Genomic DNA, 14,164 nt, shown 5'->3' with positions numbered 1-14,164 from the left:
TAATTTTTTCAAACAAAAGTTAAAAAAGTGATTAAGTTGAAATCTAAAAGGATTATAACCCATTCGAAAAATCCAGTATCAAGTGATCTAATATGAGAAAGTGTGTTCCGATAATTAACATGCTTTTATTCTATTTGCTTTTGACAATTTTGATTTTCTAGCACGAGAAACAATTGCTCTTTTACATATAGTTCAAATGCTTATGAATAACAATGCTCTATCTCCTAACTCTATAAATATAATTTTTAAGAGGATTCATTTTGCGATTAAAAAAGGCGTAGCGACGTAGAGATTACCTTCTATTTTTATATAAACTTTATCTATACCCGGTCAATATAAAATTAAATTAAAATTATTTTTGTTAGAAAACATATTAAAGTCTCACATTACTTTAATTTCTATGCCCAGTCAACATAAAATTTAAAAGCTTTAGCAATAACAAGTTTCCTGACCACAAAATCATAAGGCTAGAATCAATTTTGATACAGCTTCGGATGAGTTATTGCTTTGATACAGCTTGGGTAACACCTTCTTAATTGATGAATGCGATGCTGATGATAAAGGGTTGTACTACTATGTGGATGAGGAGAATGCAACATTCACTATCTGCTTCATTAATTCCAATAGTTACACAAAAATGACACAAGATAGAAAAAGGTAACAAACCCTCTTCAATGCCTCAAACACAATAATTCATGAAGGATTTGACACCATCTAAAAGTTGGACACTTTTTCTGTCTATATATATTCATTTCCACATTTCAATTTATGTATCTAAGTATTCTTCACCACTAGCTAAGTTTCCTGGTCTTGATAAAGCAACCATGAAAACTCTTGATTCTGAAAGTGTCTTGAGTGAAGGGAAGCTTAATCGATGTGTCGTTCTACCGGTTAATGTTCCTATAGTTGCCGATTCCTTAAAACGGAAAAACCAAAATTGGTAAACATTTTTCCCCTCCTAATCATCATGCCAAAATTGAAACATGGTAATCTAGTTTTTTCATAGGCTTGCGATTTCTTCATTAGTTTCTTGCGTAACAAGTTTCATTTGTTTGATGCAGGTTTGCTAGGGCCAGTTCTGTCAATGATTTAATCATACAAGTTGGTGATTCCACCTTTCACTTGCATAAGGTGACTATTATTTTTCCACCTTCACATCTTCATAAGATAGCTTCATTATATATGTATCGTATCTTAATTTAGTTATGTATCATCTTTGCTTTTAGCGATTTTTTATAAAGTTTTGATCAATTTCTTGATTTTTCAGCTTGCTATGGTCTCAAGAAGTGAATATTTGAACAGACTTGTCTTTCAGAGAAGAAGCAACAACGAAGAACATAGTAGGATTGATACTATTCAAATAGACAATCTTCCAGGTGGTAGAAAAACATTTGAGTTAGTTGTTAAATTCTGTTACGGTTGGAAATTCGACGTGACACCCTCAAACATATCTTCACTATATTGTGCTGCAAATTTCTTAGAAATGAGTGAAGATATTGAAACCGAAAATCTCATTTCCAAAACAGAATCATTTTTCAGTTTTCTAATTTTAACTTCATGGAAAGACACATTTCGCATACTCAAAAACTGTGAATCACTTTCTCCTTGGGCCAAAGAGTTACAATTAGTGAAACGTTGTTCAGAGGCAATAGCTTGGAAAGCATGCGCTGTTCCGAAACTTGAAACTAGAACTGATGCTTGGTGGTTTGAAGATGTATCGCTTCTACGTATAGATCATTTCATTGAAGTGATTCAATTTATTAAAAAACGCGGAATGAGATCAGAGATTATAGGCTCTTGTATAGAATTTTGGACTTTAAAATGGTTCTCTAAAGTCACACTTGGACTTGATCCTAATGTAAAACATGAACACGTGACGATTCAGTTAATTAAGTTACATAAAGTTACAACCGAGTGTTTGATTAAAATGCTTCCTACCGAAGAAAATTCCGTCTCTTGCAATTTTTTGCTTCACGTGTTAAAGGCAGGGATGGTGTTGAAAATCAATCATGAGTTGATGTGTGTGTTACAAAGAAGAGTGGTTTTGATGTTGGAGCAGTGTTGTGTTCAGGATCTTTTGGTTAAAAATTATGGAGATGAAAGTTCTTTGTATGATGTTGATGTTGTTGTTAAAGTGTTACAATCTTATGTTTGTGGGACGTCAAGTAATTCTGCAGCTAAAGTTCACAGTGTTGGAAGGTTGGTGGATGGTTATCTATCACAAGTTGCGAGGGATCGGAAGCTCAAAGTGGAAGGATTCAAATTGCTTGTTGAAGCATTGCCACAAAATGCTAGAGAATGTGATGACAATCTCTATAGTGCCATTGACATGTACCTTAAGGTAATAATCATATTGTCGCAGTTACATTTGCAGTTGATTCACAATATTTGATATTGCACATACTCACAATCAAATGTGGCACATCCTCACAATATTTGATATTGAACATACTGGACCACCCGTTATGAGTTTATTCAGGTCACGCTCCAGATGATTGTCCTAAACGGAAGGGTGTGTGTTAAGAGATCCTCACCTTACAATGAGAATTTGCACGAGTTGATGCTCGACCCAAATTACAAAAAATGATAGATAGTCCATATTGTGTTGCATTTGTCTATATGACTATATGGTTGCTGAAAACTTAGATTTGACCAAATTTTGCAGGCGCATCCCTATTTGACAGAAGAAGATAGAGAAAATGTGTGTAGTGTATTGGAATACCATAGATTGTCACAAGAAGCGCGTAAACATGTGATGAAGAATGATAGGCTGCCTATGAAACTATCAACACAATTTGTCCTTCTAGAGCAAGTGAACACGTCGTGGACAATGGCGAGTAATGGATTTAATTACCAAAGGAAAACTCAAACAAACATCAGGATAAGCAAAGATATTGAAAAAAGACAGATGAGTCAAGAGATAAAAGTGATGAGAAAAGATGTTGAAATGATGAAGTCGCAACTCGTGAATCTAAATACTTGCAAAATGAAGCTCCAAAAGAAAATGAAGATATGCACTAGTTGAACAAGAGATAGATTATCATGTACAAGCACTTTAGCTGAACATGATGATTTTTCTTTATTCTCTGATAGCCTATATTCTTGTGCCTCATAAGAAATTTGACCACTATTTATCAACTTCATGTTGAAACTGGTTAGATCAAAATGCAAACCAGTATAGCTTGTCCGTATTCCATGAATGTTGAAGAGAAATGATAACGATTACTCTTTTGGTCTAGCTAGTATTTCTCTAATGTCAAATTACAACAATATACATTATTGTATTCTAATTCATTAGAAAAACACTAAAAATGGTACAAAGAATGCTAGAAACAGTGTGGTAAACCTAAAGTTCGAGGACTAGGGAACCTCCAAAGAAAAGGGAAGGAGATAATTTGGATAAATTTGGCTTGTTTTCATTCATTCCATGCATACAATATATAGTGTTTTACATATAACTATTGTAATAACAAAATGCATAGTAAGGATTAATCTAGATTGTATTGTTGCAAGATTTGATAGAGCTAATGATGAACTGCCAACTCAACTTTTCCTAACTGCATTTGTTACTTCTCTGCGACGTAGTCTTCTAGATACTTTGACATTGTGATCTGGGTTTTTCCTTTTCCTCATTTTAAGCTACTTCAGCTATTTCCTCTTCAGCCTATGAACTATCATTCCCCATGCCATATGAAAGCACCTTGTCCTCAAGGTGATAACACAACTTTGAGAGTGTCTTAATTTTTCCATGAAGTATCATCAGCATGCACCCCACACCATTGTACCAACACTTTGAGGCGTGGTTTAGAAGTCAATATCCATCGAGAATTGAGTATGACTAGTGGTGTGATGATATAGGATGATTGCCCAAGGCCGTATGAGGCAGTGTAGCCACGGCAATTGGAGCAGAGTCATTGTTATGGAAGGGTTTCATCATTGAGCAGTGTAAATCAGATGAATTTTGGATGCCAGTGGTAAGAGCAGTTTGTACACAATTGTTCCAATCCTCTCTAGAATTTAAAAACGCCATAAAAACAAACGTTTGTTCAGTTTGGAGTACAGGGAGGTAGTCACCGAGGTTTAATGGTGGGTTCGTTGTTTGATTAACACCCTCTCACCTATGTTGTAATGCACCTCATGCCTATTGTTCATCATTAAATTTCTTCATAGTTACCTGCAGCTTGGCCAATTTTCTTGTTAAAGTTGTAATCATGGTTTCACGTTGGACTAACAAAACATAAGCAACATCAACAGTGGAGGTACCTGCTAAGTACTAAGGAATGGTATGAGGGAGATTTTCAAAGCAATTTCAAATGGTGTCTTTCCAGGGACACGGGGTTGTGAAGTGTTGTATGACCACTCACCCCACATCAACAATTTAGTATTTACCCTATGTCTCGGGTTTGGAGTGCACAAATGCGCGTAAATAATGTTAAATTACCTTGTTAAAAACCTCAGGATGTGGATGTATGCATGCTGAGTCACTGAGTTCTCTTCTCGTCAGAGTCATAGGCTAGTGGACGAGTCCTCGATGGTTAAAATTTGACTTGCGTACCTTCTGCGGATGGAGTTAGTCTCCCCTGTTGGTGATTTACTGTAGTAATGTGATTTACTGTAGGCCGATGCAATTATGCGTTAAGCTTGAAACGAGTTAGGGTAGTGCGGAGTGCACACTCGTAGAGCCAAACGTGCAATTGAATACGAATAATAGAAACGGAGCCCCTGGCGGGGTGCGGGGCAGCGCCCCGTCGGGGTCCAAGGGGCGGAGCCCCTGGCGGGGTGCGGGGCAGAGCCCTGCCGGGGTCCAAGGGGCAGCGCCCCTGGCAGGGGTCAGCGGGCGGGGTGCGGGGCAGCGCCCCGTTCGAAAAATTCGTTTGAATAAGTTGCACCCTTTCCCAACCGACATAACCGTTTTACCAAATAGGTGTGTCATTTCCCAACAAACATAACTGTTTTTACTGAACAGGTGTGTCATTTCGGTTTCTATTGTTGATCTCCTATATAAGGAGTCATTTGGCCTCGGTTTCGGAGACAAAAAAATATACTTCCTCTACATTCTTATCTGTCCTCTATTGTCAGAAACAGATTGTTCTTCGAGAATTATCCCCGCAAAGATTTCGTGAACCCAGACAAGAATAGGGTCGAAGTACTTTGTTTGGAAAGTGAACGAACACGATTCTTGAAGATATCCAAGATTATCATACCTATCTCTAACATCCCCGTCTCCAGTGAATCCTCCCGTGGGCAAAGTTAGTCTCCCCGCCTTCAGCGAAACCTCCTGCTATAATGTTAAGGGTGTGACGAACAACTCTCTCTTCACCACCTTTGCTTGGTTCCTTGCTTTTCTTGGGTCTAGGACTCCTAGAGGTGCCTCACCCTATAGAGCTGGATTCACCTTGGATCTGGGTGGAACCGCTTTTGACATATTTTTCAAGTGGCCCTCTTGGATGGGGAGCTCTATCTCATTAAAGTAAGCGAGATATTCCTTCGAAGATTGAGCAGGACCTTGGCGAATGTCGAACAAGCTAGTAGCAGACGTGTCTGCTGACCACAAACTGATGGGCTAATTATTTACTAAGTCATAGTTGGCGGTGATCGAGAGTCCTTGTAGGCTCATGTACCACCTTAATATTGCGTCTCTGAAGGTGCTAAAGAGAAACTTGCATTTCAGGAAACCGGAGGTTCCAATAATTGTCATCACTGTGTTGTTGGAGACGACATGCTCTTGGGGGTTGCCGCGTTCGTTAAACTTGACTGGTGATGGCAACTTGAAGCTCTATGGCATTAGTTCCCCCATATTTCACTGGAGAGAGGTTCAAGATTCTAGAACTTCAGTCTCCTCATGACGGCGGACTTCCTACTAGCTCTGTTGGATGTGGAGGACGTTGTCCTCCAAAGTCTGAATTTGGCAACATAAGTCATTCATGGCGGCACACATTTCTGCTATGGCGTCCTCATTGTATTGTTGTCGGTCGGAGTTACTATTTTCTTGTTCACCATCTTGGATATAGGGTTTGAAGATGTGAATAACAATTTGACCGTATGATGCAACGGTGTTCCATGTCAGTTTTACTGGAGTCCCACAGTGAGTACCAATTTTATTTGCTAAAAATAAAATGAGTGACAATATCTAGTTGTGTAGAGTTGTTTGAGGGTTTTAGGGTTATTATGGTATTAGGGCAAACTCACGTAGTGAAAAACTTTGCATCGGTGAGATTGTTGAGTAAATTGAATGTCTTCTATCAACCTTATGGTTGAGGTTGAGGTATTTATAAGAGCCTCTTAAGCCCGGGTCTTGTGACCTAAGAAAACGGTTACAATATCCTTTCTTATCAAGATCGAAGGAAGTGAGCAATTATTTCCCTTATTATCATAGAGAACGTGAATTTCTTCTTTAACATCCCTTCTCGTATAGTTACTAGATAGGGACACGTCATTCCTTATATTTTCAGAAGTAGGCGAGTTATTCAATCAAAATGCGAACACTATAATTAATACGTGCACATTGTGGTAAATATGCTGCTAAGAATCCCACTTTGGGCGATATGCATTATCCTTTCCTTTGGTGTCGCCTCCTATAACTCTTTTACAAAGATACCTATAAATCATTTAAATTTTTTGTTTGACACAATTATTAAGAAAGGAAAGGAAATTAGGACAACAAAATTACTCCAAAAACCAACATTGTTTGCATTGAAGTGGCAATTACTATCTCACACTGAATTCATCTTTACAATTTCGATATTGAGTATAATAAACATGTAATAGTTTTAGGCTTTGTTTGAATTGATGGAACAAGATGGAACAGAGCGGCGAAATGAGATAGAATAAAATGATATTTCATTGTTTGGATAATTTAAAAACGGATGGAGCGGCATAATAGAGTTGTATGGATTTCATTCCATTCCATCAGTTACCACCATTTTTTTCCTCTCCAATTTAGGCAGAATGAACAACTTATCTTATTTCGTTTTAAAATTTCTAAACAATGGAATGATATCTTCGTTCCGTTCCGCTCCATCCCACTCAGCTCCACTCCATTCTGCTCCGTTGATTTTATGATATCCAAATATAACCTCAACTTTCTTTAAATTGATGGAACCGAATGGAACGAAGCAGAATAAAATAAAATAAAATAATATTCTATTGTTTGGAAAATTTAAAAATGGACAGAGCTTAGTTTAAAAAAAAAAAAAAAATCCACCGTTCTTAATCTTATGTGCAAAACTCCTACTTTCTCATTGACATTTGCCGGTTGAAACTCAAATATATCATTTTATTCAAGGTCATTTCAATTATCATTTTTAAAAAAATCGAACTCTCTATTTAAAACCCCTCTTGTAAAATCCCTCCGATTGTCAGCTCCAAACAACAACTTAATTGTAATCGTAAATCTGTACCAGAAGAAGCAAGGATCGAGCTGCACGAAAAGATGGAAGATGAATCGGCAACCAATTCACACGATTCCATTTGCCCAATCTGCCTCGGACCCTTAACTCAAGACTCCTATCTCGATCATTGTTTGCACAAATTTTGCTTCAATTGCATTCTCCGCTGGACCAATGTCGTTTATTCCAAGCACCAAACCCCACCTTCTTCCGTAAAATGTCCCCTTTGTAAGGTTCGCTTTATTCCTCTAACTCTTCAACTCTAACGATTAATTGTTACACTCTTATTTACCATGCTGATTTTGTTATGCAGACAGATAATTTTTCTATCATTTATGGACTTGACGGAACTTCCTTTCAACGCCATTATATAAATGCCAATCTTCAAGATTGGTTTGTTGTCTACTCTCACTATGCCTCTGTTAATTAGTTTTCTTTATATAAGTTTCATAATTTAGTAGAATTCTCATTTTGTAATTTGTATGTGCAGTTTTGTGTTATCAAAAGCACACAGATATAGGTTACAATGCTATTATACTCAACAAGGTTTTCTATAATCTATTCTATCACATTTTATTCATCATTAAATGTGTTTGTATCTGTATGTTATTTGATTTGTGTGGAATGTTTGTTGTGCTTATAATTCTAGGTTTCTTAGAAGACATATTCAATATATCACTCTATTGGAAATCTCGTAAGTATTATCAGCCAAATAACTGGCTTCAAACTTGGTTAACAAGGGAAATTCAAGCCCTTACCCAGGTTAGTTTGCTTTCCTGATAAGTGTATTGTTTGTGCATTCTCTCTCATGTCACCATGCATGGATAAACCATCAATTTAGTTCACAAACTATCACCCTCTCTCCGATTTAGTATCTAAACTAGTTATCATATTTTTATAGCATAGGGCGGAAAATAGACTTAGGTGGTTTGGGCATATAGAGAGAAGATCTGTAAATTCTGTTTTAAGGAGAGTAGATCAGGTAGAGAGGAGTCAAAGAGTTAGAGGTAGAGGAAGACCTAGAAAAACTATAAGATTAGTTATCAAGAAAGATCTAGAGATTAATAATTTGGAGAGAAGCATGGTTCTGAATAGAACATTATGAGAAGTTGATCTATGTGTCCGACCCCACTTAGTGGGATAAGCCTTGGATGTTGTTGTTGTTGTAGGGGTTAAATTGGAGAGGATGGTAGTTTAGGGATTAAATTGATGGTTTATTCCACGGTAAATGATTCTCATCCTTACCAATGCGTTTCATTTACTAACTACATTATGTTGCATTTTCCTTAGCACCGCTGTATGCAATGTGCCTAAGTGTGTAAATAAGTTTTCTTATAGTTTTCTTTCATAACTTGTATGCTTAGGCCCTATTTGGATAAACAACTTGATTAAGCTCTTATTATATGCATGTTTATGTATTAGCTATTTCTATTTGTCTATGATAAAAGATACAATAAAGTTAGATTTTTTTTTCTAATATAAATCACAAGTTGTTTTTATAAGCTATCATGGAAAGCTTATGAAAATAAGTTGAAAACAACTTATGAGCATGTCATAAGCTATTTCTATAAGCTGTCCTAAACTCAAATAATGCAATCTGAAATGTCTCTTATTCTTGACTCATGCCTCCTTTTGCTTAATCTTTAGGATGAGGATGTTGACATCATTGTGCACCATATCTCTGGTGTCGTAAAACCATTATGGACAAGGTAAGTTTCTTCATGCAATTTAAGTTAATCTAACTTTAACTCATATGAGAATGACAAAGAGTGATGATCTGTTTACTGTTAATTCTCTAATCTACAGTAAAGAACAGAAGCCACATACAACAAAACCTGAAAAGAAACAGGAAGAGTTCAAGATGTCGGTCTCTGAAGCAGCCAGGCCTTTTCTGGGAGCAAGAACAGACAGATTTGTGTATGAGATTCAACTATTTCTTGCTTCAGGATTGAATATTGAAGCTTATGATGCAGTTTACATACAACGCTTAGGTTGGAGCTCACCTGGGGTAAACACTGAAGTTTCTCAAAATGAATTGATTGATCGCACTACTGTGATTCCATACCTCTACATATTTGATGACGACTCTGATGGAAATGAGTAGATTCCTTTTTTTTTTTCTTTTCATTTCTATCTTTCTCATTTGTTTGTTGTAATTCTTGGATAATTGGATTGCTCCTAAATAGTGTGGGAGTAAATTTTACATATACGAAAGAGTGCTATTGCGGGTTTGGATCCTCTCTAACTACATTGCAATTCTTCATTCAGATAGTTAAGCCATATCTCTACGTGATGTGAAGCTTTTAACTTTTCTCCAATTTCAATCATTGGTGTGATAAATGAGTAAACTTTTATGTAAAAATAGAAAATAAAATAAACGCATTGGTTAAACAGAGATAGAGAAAACTAAGTGTTGAGAAAAAAAATAAAATATTGAAAATGAGTAAAAACAAAATAAATAAAGTATAGAATGATATGAAAAAAAACCAACATATTTGTAAGATAGAAAGCTAAAGACAAAAAAATGGAAGGTGGCTGTGTCACTACCTTTTGGATTGGCCAATCAAAATTTGTTGATTGGCTATCTTCAAAATAATCATAGCAACAGTGAAGCTTCTATTGACAAGAGAAGCTCCTTAATCAATCCTTGTAAGTTTTTTTTCTGACCCACAAAACCAGTGAAGAGGTGCTGCTGTTACATATCATCTCTGGGGGGTTGTAAACGTAATACAGTAGCTTTGCAACAGACATGGAAACAGCCTCAGACTATGGAGCATTCATGGAGAGATTCATCTTGCCACCAACTTCTTCTTCCATTGATCTTCCTTTGAATTCACTCACCTTTGCAGTTAAAGACATGTAAGTAAACCGTGTCACTTTCGTAAAATTCACAGTATCAAAATTTTCCTGCCTTCAAAGTGAACTTATACTTAATTAACTCGTGTATTTGAATCCATACATCTTGAAATTGATGGAAGATATTGATTGCTTTTGTCGAACAGATTTGATGTGAAAGGGTATGTAGCTGGATTTGGGAATCCTGATTGGGCAAAGACTCATGAGGTTGCTACTTCTACTGCTCCAACAGTTTTGGCTCTCCTTAGTGCTGGTGCCACTTGTGTTGGTAAAACTGTCATGGATGAAATGGCTTACAGGTTTTGTTTTTTGTCAGTCAATTTTTTCACCCATTCTAAAGAATTATCAATTTTTTTAGTCACTTTGAATCTAATCACAAGGTTGTCCATAGGAGTTTGTTTATTATATAAAATATGATTCTATGAGTATTTGTATTTTTTATCGTTGGGCATGTGCATATATTCAAATGTTACTTATGTTAGTTGTATAACGAGGTACTCTACTTTGACAGTATAAATGGAGAAAATATACACTATGGAACACCACGAAATCCTTGTGCAGATGACCGAGTTCCTGGAGGATCTTCTAGTGGTTCTGCTGTTGCAGTTGGTGCAAAGCTTGTTGATTTCTCTTTAGGTCAGCCATTCTTCCATTCCATGAGCTATTTTGAGCACCACTTAGTTGATAATTCGAAGTGCTGTTTTTTCCCTTAAAGGTAGGATACTCTTCCATTCCACAAGATTAATAATCTATATTTTTTGTTAAAAATTATAGGAACTGATACAGGAGGAAGTGTAAGGGTGCCCGCATCTTATTGTGGGATTTTCGGTTTTCGTCCTTCTCATGGCGCTATCTCAAAATCAGGAGTTGTTCCTATGGCACAAAGTTTTGATACTGTAGGTAAATAATCTGCAACCTTGGTAGTTACATGGAGCATATCTAGTGATCTTGAAAATATAGCTTCAGAAATTGTTGAGCCCTTATTCTCTAGATTGATTTTCTTATCCTCTTATTCACATCTAGGATGGTTTGCTAGGGATCCAAAGATTTTAAGCAGAGTTGGACATGTACTTTTGCAATCTCCACAGGTCACACCTGTTAGACCTACTCAGGTTATCATCGCAGAGGATTGTTTTCAGCTTTCAAGTGTTCCTTACGATATAGTTCCACAGACTGTTATCAAAGCAGTACAGAAGTTGTATGGAGGTAAATGTTCGATATCAATTCAGTATAATTATGTCGTTTTGGGCAATTTTATTGAACTGATAATTTTTGTTGTGCAGATGATGTATTAAGGCGAGAAATCCTTGGTGAATATGTGAAGGCCAAAGTTCCGGGTTTGAAACATTTCATAAGTGAAGAAAACACAAATCAAGTATACAACATTCCATCACTGGCTGCACTTTCAAGCGCAATGCGATTGCTTCAGAGGTATTGCTCACTACTCCATCCCTAATCTTCTAGATATTGCGGATATCTCCTTTAGCTAAAATTTGAATCCTTTCTTATTTTACTATTTGTGACATAGGTATGAATTTAAGAATAACCACAGTGAATGGATCAATGCAGTCAAACCTGATTTAGGTCCCGGAATTTCGGAACGTGTATCAGATGCCCTAAGCACAACAGGGGAGGGTATCGATATTTGTCGTTCTATAAAAGGGGAGTTGCATGCTGCTCTTACTTCTCTTCTTGGGGTATTCTTTTTCTCTCACACACCCCACCCCCTTGGCCTGCATTGTTTGTCTATAAGTCAGTTTTACAGTTTGTGTGAAAATTTCAGGATTTAGGTGTTCTCGTGATCCCAACGGTTCCGGGGCCTCCACCTAGACTACAAACAAATTCATCTGAATTAGATATTTTTCGCGCAAGAGCTTTTAGTCTTCTGTCCATTGTTGGAGTTTCTGGATTTTGCCAGGTTGTTATTTGTGTGTGTTTATGAAACACTCAAGACTCTTTGTTTCTTCGTTATTTAAATAAGATTTTTTTTTTCTGAACAATTTGCAGGTAAGCATACCGCTAGGATTGTATAGTGACCTTCCTGTATCAGTTTCTCTGGTGGCCAGGAATGGTGCAGATGGATTCTTGCTTCACCTTGTTGAGAGTATTTATGATAACATTGAAAAGTAGGAACTGGCATAGCTGACAGCATAATTAAGTTACTTTTTTGTAACTGCAATGAAAGTCTGTGTAAGCAAATTTTTATATTCAAATGGAAACTGTTGACACTTGGCAATGAAAGCAAATTCTTGCATAAAACTGAAAGGAAGATTTATTGCGTTAACTCTTGGTCTTTACAAGCTGGGTTCACTTCCTTAAATAGGTTCAATGAGCAAAATTTGTTAGAGTAAAAGTCTCTAACAAACTATTCATGTCTAACTAACACCTTAATCTTATTAACTAATTAGAATTAAATAAAAATAGAATAAGTTAGTCATAGTGTAATATCCTGGCAAACTGGAATGGATATCTAACATTCCAAATTTGGCAACCAATGAAAAATTCTCTCTTATTTTCTTAGGATAAGAAGGATGGGTGAGTGTTGGGTTGTTTCGGAAGTTGTGGTTGTGTTGGTAGAACAAGGGAGTTATTGGTAGGGGTAGTAGATTGAGAAGAAGGAAGAGTATATGAAGGGATAATATATGGAGTGGTGGGTAAGTCATTAGGAGGGTGTCGAGTTTTGTGATATGTGAAGGGAAAAATGGTTTAAAGGAAAACAATGTCCTTGAGAATTATACATGCCACCTTTTAAATTATACATGACACCCTCATAAAATATGTTTTTATCATTATACTCTTGTTTAAAGTCATTATTTTTCAAAAATATATGCGTTTTTATCAAAAATTTAGGGGGTGTATCGGAAATTTCGAAAAAAATACTGGATTTTTAGCGGTATATTCTTCCCGCCAAAATCCGCTACCCGCTAAAGTCCGCCTCACCTATTTGTTAAGCTCGTCTGAGTCGTCTCGATCCGCTCTTTTTTAGTTAATTATAGTAATTCAAATTCTTGATGGTTTTATTTTGTACATTTATTTGTAAATATATGCAATATTTTTTTAGGTAAAATTTATTTAAAAGATACTTTATTTGTGAAAAATTTAATTGAAAGGTAAAAATGACTATTAATCTATTAAGAAAATAAAAAAAAAAAAAAAAAAACGGGGTAGACATGATTTTTATGTCCATTTTACATGGTGGACTTGTCCGTCCCGTTTGCTTTTTAGCAAGATTTAGGCGGGGCGGACAACCCGTTTTACCACCTCTATTGCTGATGTATTCGAATATTATGCGAATTACGAGAGAGGGCATAATATATGGGCTGTATGAGAGAGGTGACAATGATGTGGTTTCCCTACCACGTTCCACTCTTACTGAGACACGTAGGGTGTGCTTGGTTATAAAGAGAAAGTGAGAAGAGAGAAATAAGTGAGAGAGAGTGTGAGAAGAGAGAAATAGATAAGAAATAAAGAAGATTTATAAGGTTGTTTGTTATAAGAGAAATATGAGAGAAATAGAAGAGAAAGAAGTATGCAAAATTTTGAAAAGACAAATTTATCCTTACTATAAAAATATATAAAATATTATATATTTAATTTCATTAAAAAGATGCATGGACAAAGATGTAATAAAGCAAAAAAAAGTTTCTCTTTCTCCTTTCTTCTCATTTTAGGGGAGATTAGAAAAAGTAATGGGGCCCACACAATTTCATTCTCTCTTCCCTATTTCTCTCCAAACCAAACAAGAGAAATGACTAATCTCTCTTCAACTTCTCTCTCACCAATTTCTCTCTTTCCTACTTCATCTAAAACAAACACACTCGTAATGTCTTAGGTTACCGGTGGCAGAGGAGGAGTCAGGGGGTTAGGGTAAGGCATACACAGTAAATTATGTTTTTTTTTTTTTTTTGTATTTTCGGATG

The 14,164-nt window shown here is 36.2% G+C and overlaps 3 protein-coding genes across 5 annotated transcripts; all 3 read left to right on the top strand.

The window, feature by feature from the left end:
• The first annotated feature begins 469 nt into the window (after positions 1–469).
• Positions 470–3,392, top strand: LOC131633923 (root phototropism protein 3-like). 3 transcript variants are annotated; one of them, XM_058904596.1, is made up of 4 exons: positions 470–940; positions 1,062–1,131; positions 1,268–2,341; positions 2,666–3,392. In XM_058904596.1, exons 1-4 carry the CDS (start codon positions 696–698, stop codon positions 3,023–3,025), a joined length of 1,749 nt encoding a protein of 582 aa, XP_058760579.1. In that variant the 5' UTR covers positions 470–695; the 3' UTR covers positions 3,026–3,392. The 3 variants fall into 3 exon arrangements, with proteins under 3 accessions (XP_058760579.1, XP_058760580.1, XP_058760581.1); XM_058904597.1 differs by having other exon boundaries at positions 471–657; XM_058904598.1 differs by having other exon boundaries at positions 798–986.
• A 3,844-nt stretch (positions 3,393–7,236) lies between these two features.
• On the top strand, positions 7,237–9,681 carry LOC131633911 (uncharacterized). The gene is made up of 6 exons (XM_058904582.1): positions 7,237–7,621; positions 7,702–7,781; positions 7,879–7,934; positions 8,038–8,150; positions 9,036–9,097; positions 9,195–9,681. Exons 1-6 carry the CDS (start codon positions 7,433–7,435, stop codon positions 9,490–9,492), a joined length of 798 nt encoding a protein of 265 aa, XP_058760565.1. The 5' UTR covers positions 7,237–7,432; the 3' UTR covers positions 9,493–9,681.
• Positions 9,682–9,894: 213 nt separating this feature from the next.
• LOC131633910 (amidase 1-like) lies at positions 9,895–12,528 on the top strand. The gene is made up of 9 exons (XM_058904581.1): positions 9,895–10,247; positions 10,391–10,543; positions 10,756–10,880; positions 11,019–11,144; positions 11,268–11,450; positions 11,528–11,675; positions 11,773–11,941; positions 12,028–12,162; positions 12,252–12,528. The coding sequence occupies exons 1-9, from the start codon at positions 10,138–10,140 to the stop codon at positions 12,372–12,374; spliced, it is 1,272 nt and encodes a 423-aa protein (XP_058760564.1). The 5' UTR covers positions 9,895–10,137; the 3' UTR covers positions 12,375–12,528.
• Positions 12,529–14,164: the final 1,636 nt, after the last annotated feature.

The sequence above is a fragment of the Vicia villosa genome, unplaced genomic scaffold (genome assembly GCF_029867415.1).
Source record: "Vicia villosa cultivar HV-30 ecotype Madison, WI unplaced genomic scaffold, Vvil1.0 ctg.001190F_1_1, whole genome shotgun sequence".
In the NCBI taxonomy this organism is placed as follows: domain Eukaryota; kingdom Viridiplantae; phylum Streptophyta; class Magnoliopsida; order Fabales; family Fabaceae; genus Vicia; species Vicia villosa.
The sequence above is the reverse complement of the archived record's forward strand: the minus strand, read 5'-3'. Positions and strand labels throughout refer to the sequence as shown.